The following is a 15,261-nucleotide window of genomic DNA, read 5'->3' on the forward strand; positions in this document are numbered from 1 at the left end:
CTGCCTACATTCTGTGGGCTTATGTCTACAGAGGGAGCCTTGCAAAGTAGAAAGGGATGTCTGACATACTCCTCTGAGGTGTCGTTGGCTTTCGTGTTGATCTTGACAAGGTAATTTTCCTTCATCACACCCTCCCATGCCAAAGTCTCGTTGTCCTCATTTTTGAAACCTTGAATAATGAGAAAAAGAAAACATTCAAACTGTTTCATTTGCCCCTTGCTTCCTAAATTAAGATCTTCTAGGCATTTTGTGAGACTCTGGAACTAAGAATGAGATTCGTCCTGCACAGGCTGGTCTGACTAATGTTACCTCCTAGTGACAGCATCAGAGTGATGGAATAGTAATGGCTTTCTCCGTAACAATGAGGAATTGAAGCTGCCTGTGTGAAATAGGAATGCAATCTTTATTTAAACAGACATCGATCCAAATCCTATCTGTGTGTTTTGTGACTTAGCAAAATCATTCCACTAATGAATTTAGTCCTCCCATTTGATATGTGCTCTTCTTCCATTTTGATGACATAAAAATGCTAAACCATTCAGCTGGATAACTGCTGATGAATTGTGTACCTACTCTCAACCTAAAACTGGGGTAGGAGCTCTGGAGGAGAGGAAAATAAGCCAAGGCATTGTTCCTGTCCTTCTGAAACATGAGACGTGGACCTCAAAGAAAATTCACCTAAGATAGAGCATGCCCTAAGATTGTTCTGGGACATATTCAAGTAAGATTCTTCGTTCAATTTATTATGGTGCCTGAGCCTTTCAGATGACAGGACAACAAAAGAACAGATCCACATGTCACCTATATTCCAAGTACAAATGCAATGGATGTCAAACCTCCACACGAATTCCCGGGGACAGGAGAGCACATATGCTCACACACACGTCTGCTTGAAATAAATTTATGTAGTTTTTAACTTTTGAGTTACCATTTAAATGTATTCATCAACATGTTAGAGTTTAGGAATAATTATAAGATTTCTCTAGATTTAAAAATAATTAATTGGGGGTCAAAGACAGAACCAATATGCACGTGGCTGGATTTAAGCAAATTCTTTATGGGTGTGTGTGTGTAGATGAAGTTTCACTCTGGTAGTCCAGGCTGGAGTGCAGTGGTGCAATCTCAGCTCAGTGCAACCTCCGCCTCCTGGTTCAAGCGAATCTCCAGCCTCATCCTCCCAAGTAGCTGGGGCTACAGGTGCATACCACCAAACCCAGCTAATTTTTATATTTTTAGTAGAGACGGGGTTTCATCATGTTGGCCCAGGCTGGTCTCAAACTCCTGACCTCAAGTGGTCTACCCGCCTCAGCCTCCCAAAGTTCTGGGTTTATAGGCTTCAGCCAACGTGTGCAGCCTCGATTTAAGCAAATTCTACATAGCAAATATGGATTTATTTTTAAGTGTGGTTACTCATTTTACAAAATAATTCTTAACTGATTTTTTGAATTGTATTTTTCCCAACAAAGAAGTTTCAATGTCTTTTCTTCAAACAAAATCAATGAGGAAGTCCAAGAGGAGTGCTTAAAAATCAGCACGGAAAGGGTAGACACTCCTGGACACAGACAGCCAGAGAGCAAGGATGACAAATTACCAAAAGATAAAAATAAAAAATGACCAACATCTGTAACACTCAAAGAAATGCTGATAGAAATGATGACATAGCATTTTCACTAACCATACCGGAAAATTAGCAGTAAAATAATGACTATATCCCATATTGGCAAGAACGTGGATAAATAGTCCTTCCATATGAGGAGAAAATCTGTCAATTGTTACTGCCTTAGGGTAATGGGGGACCAGAAGGTGGAGGAGGGGGGACAGGCAATATACAAAGACTTAAAAGGTGCATACCCTTTATTTAGAAATTTCTCTTTAGAAATAACTCAAAGGAAAAAAGTATTCATGTGCTCAGAAACGAATGCATAGAACTCTTTAACATAGCATTGTATGCTAGCAAAAGCATTGAAACAATCTACATGTTTAACAAGGAACTGATTAATTATGGTGCATCCATAGGCTGGAATACTACTCCACGGCTGAAGATTGTCATATAGATTAGATTGTTATTTGTGGACATGGAAAAAGTTGGCAATGTGCTATTAGTTAAATGAGCAAGTTAGATTATGGATGTGTGTACATAGAACGATCCAATTACTATACACCCACACAAGAATAATAGAATAAACACCAGTGTGTTGACAGTATTTACCTCTGGATGGTGGGTTACATGTGCTCTTCATCTCTATTTGTGCTTTCCTATATTTTTCAAATGTCCTATAATGAATATGGATTGCTTTCTGAATCATGAAAAATAATATATTTTATGAAAAAGCAATTACTGGGTAGCATACTTTGTTATTACTTGAAAATGTCACCAAAAAAAGTACCAAAAGTCAAACTTTGGATTCTACTTATCTGAAAGTCATTTGAAAAATCTTGCGTTTTTCTCCAAAGAAGAACAATTTCAAAATTAAACCCATGACGTCGCTGTCATTTGGAGGCAAAGCAAAGGACATGTAGGAAATGAATTGCCAGCTAGAGGTCCTGGCAACCGCCAAGTGCTGTGGTTTCAGACATTCGTCATCTCCAAGGAGACGAAGCAAATGAGCAGGCAGTGACCAGGCACCCTGGGGGGTGGGCAGGTAGTAAGTGAGGCTTTCGGCTCTCTCTGTCCCATTACCACCACACCACCCGAGGGTGGAGAAAGATCCTGTCCTTCTGCCGTCTCCTATTCTCACTGTTTCTTTGTTTCTTCCTGAGAATATACACTGTCTGAAGAGGGATAACATCAAGAGTTACATCATTTCTCTGATTATTATGAGATCGCCACTCTCCCAGGGGCCCACTTGGGAGACAGGTCCAAATTCACTCATTCATGTCTGACTTATCTGGTGGCTTCCTTGAGCTGAAGCCCCTTGTCATTTGCTGGCCAAATTGGGGGATTTGTTTCCATTTTATAGTCATATTGTGCTTAATCATTAAATAAGTTTTAGGGGAATGTAATGAGTTTTGTCCTGCCTTTTCAACCTCATCCCTAATCTGGAGTCCTGAATTTCCCGATTCTCCTGATCCTGGACTGAGTACAATGTATCTTTGGAGAATGGACCTTTATCCCATGCAGTCCCTTCCTCCCACACATCCTGAACCTGAATCCCACTAGTGATGGGCAGTTCACTACCTCCACAGAACAATTAATCTCATTTCCAGATAGCTCACACTGTTCGACATTGTTCTTTGTACTGAATCAAAATCTTCCTCACTGCAACTTTTATCCATTGTTTGTTTTTTCCCCTGAATCATTCAGAAAAAAGTATGACGCCTGTAGGGCTTCCGTTACATGAAGGCACAGAATGGCCCCCTAAGTCTTCTCCCAGGTCCTATAGCCACCAGCCATGACATGGCTTCAAGACAGAACCAATGAGAGTCCTGAGGCATGTCATTAAGTGTTTCTAGTATCTGGGTGCCATTTTTGAGTATAGTCAAACTCCAGATCTGAACTTCCAAATCCTCTCCCTGATATAAAGACTTTTTGTGCTTTCAGTTAGAATTGAATCACTTTGTCTTTCAAGGCAAAACGGTGGAAAGAAAGACAGCAACTTATCCAAATTGTCAAAACACTTTCTTCATTAAGAACGGCAGTTACATATGTGTGATTGTTAATGACATCCCCAAAGTGACATTTAACATCTTAAAATAATGCTGTTAAAAGAGTTGACTACGATGATTCTTTAAGGTGTGACAGGAGTTCGGGGTCGTGAATACATTTGCATTCTGAAAGCCAGACTTTAGGGCTCACAGCTATAGGGAGAACACAGAAATATGTTATGATCAATATTTAAAGTAATATTTATGAGAACTTTGTCTCCATTTCTAAGTAGTTCAAGAACCCCACAAAAAACGATGCTTTTTGGCAAGTTAAATGTTTCTTAATTGCCACCAATTACCATGTCTAGGTTAGCAAAATTTATATTTTTACTTTCTGAATCTTCACAATATTTGAGATTACACTAAAGGCGCAGACGGAATCAGCCCTCTATGGAACATGAATCCAGTGGTGGCAGTCAGTGACCATTTTATCAAATACCCTTAGGAAAAACACAGAAGGCAACACCTGTCCAGCAGCCACTGAAAGACACAACACCTGTGAACAGTAGAACGAGGATTTTAAAGAAAGCAGAGAGAAGGGCCACCTGACCCTATTCCTTTAGTCACGTGTACTGGATTCTCCCCTAGATTTTCCACTTCCAAATTGCCCTTGACTCCAAATTTCCCATCTAACAGCGACTTTTCTTTTTTCAGTGGTGTTCCAGGTGGCAGCGGGGGAGCATCTCACGACCCTCCCCTCCGCCGACATCTTCCCCAAGTCACAGGAGTGAGCATCAGAACCTGAGAAGCCTCATTCCACGTGGTGATCTGCGGGTCTCCCCAAACCGGCCCTGGGAGTTTCTTTGCTCACTTCTGCCTTGAGGGAAACAAGTCCAATCATCAATGAGGTGTCATGATGTATGTTGCATGGTTCTTGTCACCATTTCTTGCACTGTCGTGTCTCCTGTCTACAATTTTTCCTTCCTCTGGGATTCAGGATGGCACATTGTGACTTGGTGGACTGAGGGCAGGGAGGGGGGACTGTATGGAGCTAAAACGTGGCTGTAGGATACAGCCCAAGCCTTACACTCGTCTCCTACAACCCTCAGTCCCGAGGTCTTCTCTCCCCTGTCCTCCTACCTCTCTTAACTCCCTCATCCCTCTGCCCACTCCTTGCTCTGTGGTGCCATCTCAGCCTCTGCCCCTTTGCCTGGCTAATTCCAATTCATCTTCTGGGTCTCAGCTTGGATATTCCCTTCCTCCATAAATACTCCCTGAGGCACTCTAGTCAAGGGTTTAAATGTCCTCTCTGTGGCCATCACAACCCCCTGCACAATCCTTAAAATTAGTGTTTCCCACACTTTTTAATTAAGGCCTTTCCATTTTCGTTCTCTGTTCCCCACTCCCCTAGATGATGAGCCCTGCTCAAGGGCACAGATAGCTTCTATCTTATTTAGCACCATATCCACAGGGCCCACTATCTTGTGGTAGGCTCTTGGCATGTATTTGTTGAATCGGCTCTCCCAGGCCCCCTCACTCCCTGCATCGCAGGCTCTCCATGAAATTACCTACCTCACCTCTGGTCTAGCTCCCACCAAATGATGGACTCCAGGCCCAGCCCATGTGCCGTTGTTCATGGCTGCATCCCCAGAACTGAGACTTCATGTTTGTGCAGGACTGACCCCCTCCTGCAAGAGGACTGCTTTTACACTATTTATTTTTATAGGTGCTAAGCGGGGGGTGCTCCTTTTCATGCTGTGCTTTTCTTGCCTGTGCACAATTTCCACACATCCTTGTGCTCACTCAGTTTTCCAATTTAGATCTGTGGGTAGTGTGGGGTGCGTTTTACAGAACTCTGCCAAAGTGGACTGTGGCAGGAAATGAGGTTGGTAGACTCTTGCTTCTGAAATTTATTAGAACTCAATGATGTTCCTTTCTAACTTTTATCCCCCTACTTAGACATTTTATGAGCACTTTTTTTTATTGGTTTCTGGAGGCAGTCCAGAATATAAGTGATGATAGGGTTTAGGACCCACTACCTCAAAATATGGCATCATGGCATATTGGATATTTTAAACTGAAAGAACTGGAGGAAAACCACACAATCTCTCTGATCTGACTTTTCCTGCCCCTCTCCCCTGAAGCAGGTCATATCACCTAGGAAGGATTTTCTGACCTTCCCCTACAGCAGGTCATAGGACCCTCATGTGAGAGGCACCCTCCTTATACGTAGAGGAAAAGAGTGTCCTCATCTCCAAAGACACAGGGATGCAGAGAGAAATGTGAATGCATAGGCCTTGCTAGGTCTCCCAGTTTATTACCATGGGATCATACTCTGTTTGCCCTATCCTATTTCTCCACAACCCTACACTCTTCATTAAACCTACCATTAAAAATGTTCAAGTTTGGCTGAGAACAGTAGCTAACGCCTGTAATCCTAGAACTTTAGGAGGCTGAGGCGGGCGGATCACTTGAGGTCAGGAGTTCGAGACCAGCCTGGTCAACACTGGTGAAACCTGTCCCTACTAAAAATACAAAATCAGCCTGGCATGGTGGTGCAACCCTGTAATCTCAGCTACTCGAGATTCTGAGGCAGGGGAATTGCTTGAACTCGGGAGGTGGAGGCTTCAGAGAGCCAAGATTGCGCTACTGCACTCCAGCCTGCGGGACAGAGCGAGACACCATTTCCAAAAAAAAAAAAATGTTGTTTCTTCGGACCTTCCTTTCCTTATGAAGGCTCTGATGCCACATAAAACTTATATTAAATTTCTATGCTTTCCTCTTGCTACTCTGTCTTTTGCTATAAGGATCTCAGCCATGAGCCTAAGATAGGTAGAAGAAAATATATTTTTCCTCCCTGACTGTAACAAGATAACCGAATAATTTATAAATATCAAGGAAGCCATTTCAATCCCAAATTACCAAAGGTCATTTTCTGGAGCCAAGTTTATGCATTTTAAAAACATCGACATAGGGCCGGGGGGCAGTGACTCATGCCTGTAATCCCAGCACTTTGGGAGGCCAATGCGGGCAGATCACGAAGTCAGGAGTTCAAGACCAGCCTGGCCAAAATAGTGAAACCCTGTCTCTACTAAAAATACAAAAATTAGCCAGGTGTGGTGGCTGGCGCCTGTAGTCCCAGCTACTTGGGAGGCTGAGGCAGGAGAATCACTTGAACCCAGGAGGCGGAGGTTGCAGTGAGCCGAGATCGTGCCATTGCACTCCAGCCTGGACAACACAGTGAGACTCCGTCTCAAAAATAAATAAATAAATAAATAAATAAATAAATAAATAAATCATCCACATTGACCACAAATGCTGCTCAGAAAGAATGTGCTCAGGAAAGGTTTTTTTCAAGGATGGAAAACATACCCGATCTTCAAATTACCTGTGAAAATATATCAATTTTGGAACAGAAGTAACAGAAAATCAGCTAAGTGCAGAGTATGCTGAAGAAGCTCTTTCTTAAAGATCTGCTGGAACTGCCTGGGCATGGTGAGGATGAGGAAAGGCACCCTGGGGTCAGCCCACGTAATCAGCATTTTCCAGGCGTGAATGCGGCTGCAGATGTCAGGGCATAGAAAATTTGGTTTTAAATTGTTCAAGGCATCAAAGATAATATTGGACTGCTCAAACTACCCAAGTCTAGTATGGTAGGTGAGTTAATGAAAGGTAAGTCCCCATGCACCTTGCTCCAAGGGACCCATGCATTTCTGCTGTGATTTGGGAGTAGGATGGGCAGTGAGAAGCTCTCCTTCTTTTGATAGACCAGCGTTGGGTGGGGGAGGCACTCTCAGAGGACCAGCGCATTCAGCTCAGTGATGCCTAGAGTGGTAGGTGGCCAAACAGGGCCATGATGGCCAAACAGGGCCGTGGATTCTTCCACCCACCGGGCAGGCTGTCCTTCCCAGCCAGAAGCGGAGTCACATTCTCTACCAGCTCCTTCTGGGTGGACCTGTGACTTGCTTGGACCAATAGAATGCAGCAGAAGTGACGTCATCTGACTTTCTGAGCCACGGCCTCAGGGGCCTTGCAGCACCTGCTCTTTGCAGGAACCCAGCTGCTATGTGTGGTGACACTGAGACTCTTTGTGCTGCCTGGCCAGCCTTGCACGTGAGAATGTGTGTGGACGTCCGGACCAGCCAGCCTGGGGCTCAGCTTCCAACCACTGGATTCTTCAAGGAGTAGAGGCAGCCAGCCCCGCCCAGCCCAGCCCTGCCTCGCCCTAGGATGGAACCACAGAATCAAGGGCAAATAAATGCCTTCAGGAAACCAAGTTTCGGGGTGACTTGTTACACAATTATATATAGCTGATTCACTTAGAGACCTAAAATGGCCCTCCTTTATTTTTTTCACAAGAGGGTAACTGAAAATGAAAATCCTGAAGGTACCAAAGCATGGTCCAACCCGAGTCATTAACTCTACATCCCTTGTCAGCACACGGGGCCACGTTAAGACCAGAAGGGTGACCAGCAGTCCCTGAAACCAAGGAGGTTCCCAGAAGGCAGAAATTTCCATGCTACAATTGGGATAGTCCTGGGCAGATAGGCACAAGCTGCTCACCCTAACTGAATGGGTACATTCTGCTAACCTTAACAGGATGGGGTCAAGCTGCTCACCCTAATCAGATGGACGCAGGGTGCTCACCCTAACTGGGTGGGCACAAACTGGCACCCTAACTGGATGAGCACAAGTGGCTCACCCTAACTAGCTGGGTACAATCTGCTCACCCTAACTGGATGGGCACAGGCGGCTCACCCTAACTAGATGGGCACAGGCGGCTCACCCTGACTGGATGGGTACACTCTGCTCACCCTAACTGGATGGGCACTAGCTGGCACCCCAACTGGTTGGACGTAGGCTGCTCATCCTAACTGGTTTCCCAGGATGCAGGACTCTCAGTACTAAGATGGGGAAGTCCTGGGCAAACCACAACGCGATGGTCACCCTACACCCTTGGCACATTTGCCATCCTGAGTCCCTTCCTTCAGAAAAAAATATTAAAAATATTTTATGACTTAGTTGGTATAAAACAAATACATTAATATATGTGAGAACACTTTCTTTAATCTAAAGGCTCATTTTTTTTTTCTGGCTTTTAAAGAAAACGTAAAGATGTTCAGGAGCCCCTGAGGTCCTATGGGCCCTGGCACTGTGCCTGATGGAGGAGTTGGCAGCTACACCACCACCCCAGAGATGGATCCTTGGCTTAGGTCTGAGGTTAGGGGGTAAGTAAAAAGGCCAGGGGTACCCTTTCTACCTTTTCTTTTGTGTCCAAACATCCAAACGAATAAAAACAGGTCCCTTCCTCCCTGCATGCTTAATCTGGTTGAGGTGTAACTGCGGGGCTAGGAAGATTGTCTGGCTTAGTGATTCTGGGAGAAGCCCAAGCCTGGTGTGGGCTCCTGCAGAGCCAGGAAGAGAGCTGGGTGCCGGCTGCCTGCATTCAAATGACATGCGGCTGACAGCTGCTCCCACTTCAGGGGTAGGGAGAGGTGGCTGGGTGGGGAGCTGCCTGCACCCCAGTTTGTGAGGGCTAAGAAGGTAGGTGACCACATAAGAGTCAGAATGATCCACAGTCCGATGTGTGGATGGGTTGATGGCTGCCTTCCTGAAGAGATTAGTGTGTGGAGTCTGTGGGGTGTCCACCTGGAAACCAGAGGCTGGGGTGGGGGCAGCCACCAGAGAAAACATGGCCAAGTCCTGGGAGTTGGGGTCAGAGGGGACAGCCAAGGGACTCTCTGAAGGACCCCTGAGTGCCCATACAATCAAGGATCAGTTTCAAACATGTGCCAGGCTAGAGGGCATGGAGCAGCCCAGAACAGCATCACTAAGAAAAGGCTTTCAGCTGGCCTTCCCATCCTGTCCCTCTGTGCTCCAGCTGCGGAGGGTCAGTCTCCACAGCTGGCGAATGGGAAAGCCCACTGCCCACCCTCCCTGACAGCCCCATCAGCTGGGAGGGGTGAGGGGGAGGGGGAGTCTCACCGCTGAATAGCAATTAATAGACTGGTTAATATATTGAACTGCATGTTCCTCTCTTTCTTCCTTCCTTCCCTCCTTCCTTCCCTTCCTCCCTCCCTCCCTCCCTCCCTCCCTCCCTCCCTCCCTCCCTCCTTCCTTCCTTCCTTCCTTCCTTCCTTCCTTCCTTCCTTCCTTCCTTTCCTTCCTTCCTTCCCTTTAGATGGAGTCTCACTCTGTTGCCCAGGTTGGAGGGCAGTGGTGTTATCTCAGCTCACTGCAAGCTCCACCTCCCAGGTTCAAGCAATTCTCCTGCCTCAGCCTCCCGAGTAGCTGGGACTACAGGCGCACACCGCCACGCCCGGCTAACTTTTTTGTATTTTAGTAGAGATGGAGTTTCACCGTGTTGCCCAGGCTGGTCACGAACTCATGAGCTCAGGCAATCCACCCGCCTCAACCTCCCAAAGTGCTGGGATTATAGGCATGAGCCACCGCGTCCGGCCACATGTTTCTATTTCTAAACTGAGATGATGTTTTCTCAAGTAAAACAATTGTAAGATTTTCCATTTTCCTAAGAAGAGTCACAGACCCTGCTGGAGTCAGGTTTAAAGGTTCCTAGAGAATACATTTCATGGGAACAATGAAAAGCAAAAACAAAGTCATGATTGGACACTATCCCATGAATTCTGCCTGTTCAACATACTATTTACATTATTACACGATCTGTCCCAAAGTCATTCATTCCCCGCAAAGTAGGCTATCCCAGCAGTTCCACAGTGCTTTCTTCATCTACGCTTCCTCTAGGGCAATTCATTGGTTGGCCTGATGCCTGATCTTTACAGATGTATAGATGTGAACAGTGAAAGAACTTGTGAATAACTCCTTCCTGTTGAGATACACACCAGGCATCCTTCCCTGAAATTAATCGCTGCTTCTGATCCCAAGCCCACATGGATAAACCACTCACAGCAGACAGAAGACTCCATGTTTCTCTCCTTACAGCAACACTTGAAGCACTTCTTCACCACCATGTAGAAGTAAGCGAAGACGACGAAGGGGAAGGGGATATTGAGGCGGCTACAGTACTCCTGCACCAGGAAGTACCTCTGGAACTTCCAGACCTGGTCATTGTTCTCCTGGACGGTGCCCACCGTGTAGCTGGCAAGGGAAGAGAGAAGGCCAAGACTTAGCATTGCGCATGCCTCATCGCTAAACTGCCAAGTATGGTGATAGAGGTATTAAGCTATTACTGCAATAGCTTAAGTCCAGACAGGAGAGAAGAACCCAGACTGATACAAGAGCCAAAATACCTCAGCAGGAAGTGAAAGTGGTCTTCAAATCATGCTGGGTCAAAAGTGTGTCTGGCTTTTGGTGTTTTGATTTTTTTAGTCACAAAAAAATGCTCAACAAACTTTAAAATTATTTTATTTCAAGATATTTCAATGATTCTCTTTTTGTGTTCATTTTCTCATGATGTTAGATACAAAGGGGTCCAAGATGTCAACACCCTTGGAACTAGCATGGTGGCCCTCATCCATGTCTACGTGTAAACAGCCTGGGAAGAAAACAGCTTGTTAGTGTTTATCAAGAGCCTTAAGAATGTTCATCCCTTTGACCCAATGACTTTACTTCTGGGAACTTAACCTAAGAATAAGGAAATACTAAGAAAAAATATATATGTAAATGAATATATATGCGTGACTATTGGCCACCAGCACCATAGATAACAGCTGCCCCCACCCCCTACTCAAAGAGAAAGAAAGAAACTTAATGTTCATCACTAAGAAAATGTGTCACACATTACAGTTAACCAATACGATTACATTATGCAGCCATTAAAGTTATGAACAATTGTTTTACTATGGGGAGATGCTTATCATATATGTTAAGTGAAAATAATTAGGCTCAAACTTGTGCTTACAATGTGGTTTCGTTATGCAAATCTCAGTTCACAAAGAGAAACAGATCAACCACAAATGGCAGTCACCTTGGGCATCCCGTCTTGGGCACTCTTTATTCTCGTTTCCATTTGCTTTCCAGCATGGCGCAATGAGTATGAATTACTTCCATAATGATTAAAATGTTTATTTTGTGTCTTACTCCAAAATAGATAATGCCAAGGATTTCTCTGTTACAAATTAAACCAAAACTATAAAATAGCTAACACTTATTATAAACCAGACACTGTTCTAAGCGGTCTGCTTAAATTAATTGGCTTTATCTACAAACAACTCTCTGATGTATGTCTATTATCTATGATGTCTATTATCATCTACAATGAACAGATCAGGAAATGGAGGCACCACAAAGGTAAGTGAATTGTCTGAGTCCCCCAGTTAGGAAGTGTGGAATCCGGGATTTGGACCCCACAATCCAGCCCCACGTCTATTTGCCTCACTGCTACATGATACCACCTCACAGAGGGGAGCGGGAAATGTTTTAAGCAATGCTCTATTTCAAAAAAGGGGTTTGAGATGTGCTTCCTTTCAAAAGGATTTTACTGGGCTACTTGCTAGCTTAGCATTTTAGATAACTACAAAGTATATGACAATGTGCAAAGTTCAACCATCCAAGACATTTTTATTGCTAATATCAAATCATCCTTTCAAGAGCCAAAGAAGCTGCAACGAACTGTTTGAAGGCAAATCCTGATGGGGGAAGCATTAAATTATCTAAATTCTGGGGAACATCCTCAATGAGGTCAGGCAGAAAAATCGATTACATACATTATGAGACCTCATTCTTGCACCTTAGTACATTACATTATATTACATTAGACTTAAATATCTTAAGAAAAAAAAATTTCAGATATCTATGCAAAACACTCACCTACACAGACAATGGTTATGGTTTTGCTTAAAGTTTAGCTTCGTTTATCTTGGTGTTTAATAATGAATGGAACACCTCTGCAATCTACACTAGGGTCTGGATCCTGTGTAAGGCAGACTTGTAGTAAGTGCCTCTTGAACAGGGTGAGATCCTTAAAGGGAAAGGATTTATGTTTATTAAACATTTCTTACATGTAAGCTCCTATACCAGGCATGTAAATTGGTTGCTTGACTGATCCTCATATCATCCCTGAGTGGTAGATTGCTTAGGCGAAAAACAGCCAGGACTGGGATGTATTACAGTGTAGCCAATCCAATCTAGCAGCCAGCCTGGCATTTCTTCTAAATGTAGGTCAGGTTGCTTTAAGGCTAATACCAAGCATCATTATCCACCCTCTCTAGTCCGCAGCTGGTTCTGTTGCCTACAAAATGCACTGCATGCTTCTGCTGCTGCAACGAGACAGGTGTGCATGCAGCAGCCCCAGATTAGGGAAGGCCAGGCTAAGAACTTGCCAGAAATCAGAGTTTACTACTTGGACCAGAACAACTATTACCATTCAAATTATCGTCTCTAGAAGTAACTTGAAATATTCGAATTTGGGGAATTTAACCTAAAAATAAGACGAGATGAACGTGAAGATATTTTAAGCAATATTGTATTTCCAAAAAAGAAATAGATGCTCTATTTCAAAAAAGGAAATGGAATATTTGACTATATATCTAATCAAAAAAAATGGATTATACTGACTTCTCAGAACTCTAACACCAAAGAAAAAATTAAAACAACTGCATCCATCTTCGTGCATTGATGTTGTTTTCTGAGGTATTATTCCAAAGGAAGCAATAAGTCCTATTGAAAGGAGAAACTTCCAGGATGCTCAGAGCAGGGGAAAGCATTCTCTCTGGCAAGTGGGCCCCCGTCTTCCTCAGAGAGCTCAGAGTGGAAATGCAGCCCAGCAGAGTCCACGTAGGAAGAGATTTATTGCACCATGGCTTAAGTGGCCACTTGGAGTCAGGGAAAAACATATCTTCTAGATCATCTAAAATAGGGATTGGAAAACTGCAACTTGGGACCAAGCCAAGCTCCCCACCTGTTTTTGTACAGTCCATGGGCTAAGAATGGCTTTTACAAAGCAGGGAAGTGCAGGTGGGTACAGCATCACTGAATACTGCTTCATTTGACACATCTGACCAATGACCCTAGCTGGCCCTTACAGAGAAAGTCTGCGATCCCTGAGCTATAGTGCACGTAGGCCAGTGCCCGTGAATCAGGCTTTGTGTTTATATCATTCCCTACTTTAAAGAGCTCTGCCTCATATGTCACCAATCATTTGTTCCTCAGGACAACCAGGTTGACTGCACGGCCCCTCCTGCTGGAAGGGTACCTTCCTCTGTACCTCAAGGGCAAAGGTGGATCCAGTGAGCAGCAATGCTTTCCCAGACAAATAGCACAAATCCCAGGGGGTGTGAGTGAACCTAGCTGAAAACTGGACATTAATACCCAAAAGCTGTTTTGCATAAATAATGCATATTCAGGATCGACTAGGCTGAGATTTATTTATACACTGAGGTCCACCTGACCCAGACGGCAGCAACTTCCAAAATGTTCTGTTTCTCTCAAGTCAGTCCAGGACTCAGCCAAATAGACATGAGGGTTCTCCAGAGGGGGGCTCCTAATGGAGTGATGCTTCCACCTGCTTTCCTAAAACAATGTTTTTGCTCTGTAGACACTGTTTACAAATTCTGTAAAGGGGAGAGTGAACTCTGCAGAAGAGGATTTTCTGGGCCAGCACATATACACCCCCTCAGCAAAGCAAGCATCGGAGCGGCTTGCAGACCATCTCTCATGCCCAGGGTCTCACCCGCCCCAACTGAGATGGTTCTCAAAGTCTCCTTGACAACCAGTGGCCATCTGGTGTTGTCCCTGAGAGAATTCTGCAATTTTCCCTTTGTGCATCTCTCCAGCAATATCTTGTGCCCTTGGCGTCCTGTCCTTGGCAAACACCCAGCTGGCTGGAGACGTGCAGTGACAGCTGAGGTCCATCTCCTGAAACCAGTTGAGCACCTTCAGCTGAGCAGGATAGGAGGAGGAAGGAGAGACCCTGCAGAGGGACAGTAGTTCAGAAACTCACTGAGAATGGAAATGGTACCAAGAGGGAATAGACGTTTAGAATTTAGATAGCTTTTGTACATAAATGAAGTCCAGAAGTACCCTAAAAAAAATACACCATGACCATGGAATAGGATGACTAAATATTAAAAACATTTATATCATTTATCATTTGTACAATACATCATAATACTAGATCAAAAGGAAAAATAGCATTTCAATAGCTGCTAGAAAGTCTTCTGGCAACATATAACATCCTTTTCTGATTAGGAAAAGAAAGGAGCTTAATAAACAAAAAAGAGGAGGAACTTTCCATGACACGATAAAAAGAAAAAAAAAAAAAAGAAAGGTAATTTAGTAAGGAGAGTCATTCCAGAATGAATAAGGAAAACTTTAATATCCTTCCTATGTACCAAAAAGTAGTCACTGAAAAAACATAATAGAAAAAGTACCTTACTTTTTTCCCCCCACCATAAGTGGCTGGAAATAAAGTAACAAGGAATCTGCCAGATGCATATGAAAAAGACCATAAAACTTTACTGGGAAATTATATATGTTTGAATAAGTGAAAATCATACCATTTCTTCTCAATAGTAGGATGCTAAATTCCCTTAAATGATTCTACAAAGCTAACATCATCACAATAAAATTCACAAGAATTTTTGGGGGAAGGAGAAAGAAGAAAGAATTCACAAGACAAGCCTTAGGCTCCTCTGTACAATTAAATATAGAAGAAATGCCAGAAAAGTTTTGAATAAGAATAATGAGGGAAACTTGTAC

The 15,261-nt window shown here is 43.8% G+C and overlaps 1 protein-coding gene across 4 annotated transcripts in view; it reads right to left on the minus strand.

Annotated features, from left to right (window-relative positions):
• Positions 1-15,261, minus strand: part of TRPM8 (transient receptor potential cation channel subfamily M member 8) — a 99,239-nt gene that overhangs the window by 10,351 nt on the left and 73,627 nt on the right. For 2 of the 4 annotated variants that reach the window (XM_030916467.1, XM_030916470.1), the window contains exons 21-22: positions 10,511-10,701; positions 70-169 (exon numbers count right to left, since the gene is read on the minus strand). In XM_030916467.1, the coding sequence (XP_030772327.1) occupies positions 70-169; positions 10,511-10,701 (291 nt within the window). Of the gene's footprint in view, positions 1-69; positions 170-3,608; positions 3,799-9,764; positions 10,702-15,261 lie in introns of those variants that run through there. The other 2 variants (XM_030916469.1, XM_030916468.1) reach the window with 2 other exon arrangements.

The sequence above is a fragment of the Rhinopithecus roxellana genome, chromosome 14, assembly GCF_007565055.1.
Source record: "Rhinopithecus roxellana isolate Shanxi Qingling chromosome 14, ASM756505v1, whole genome shotgun sequence".
Classification (NCBI taxonomy): Eukaryota; Metazoa; Chordata; class Mammalia; order Primates; family Cercopithecidae; genus Rhinopithecus; species Rhinopithecus roxellana.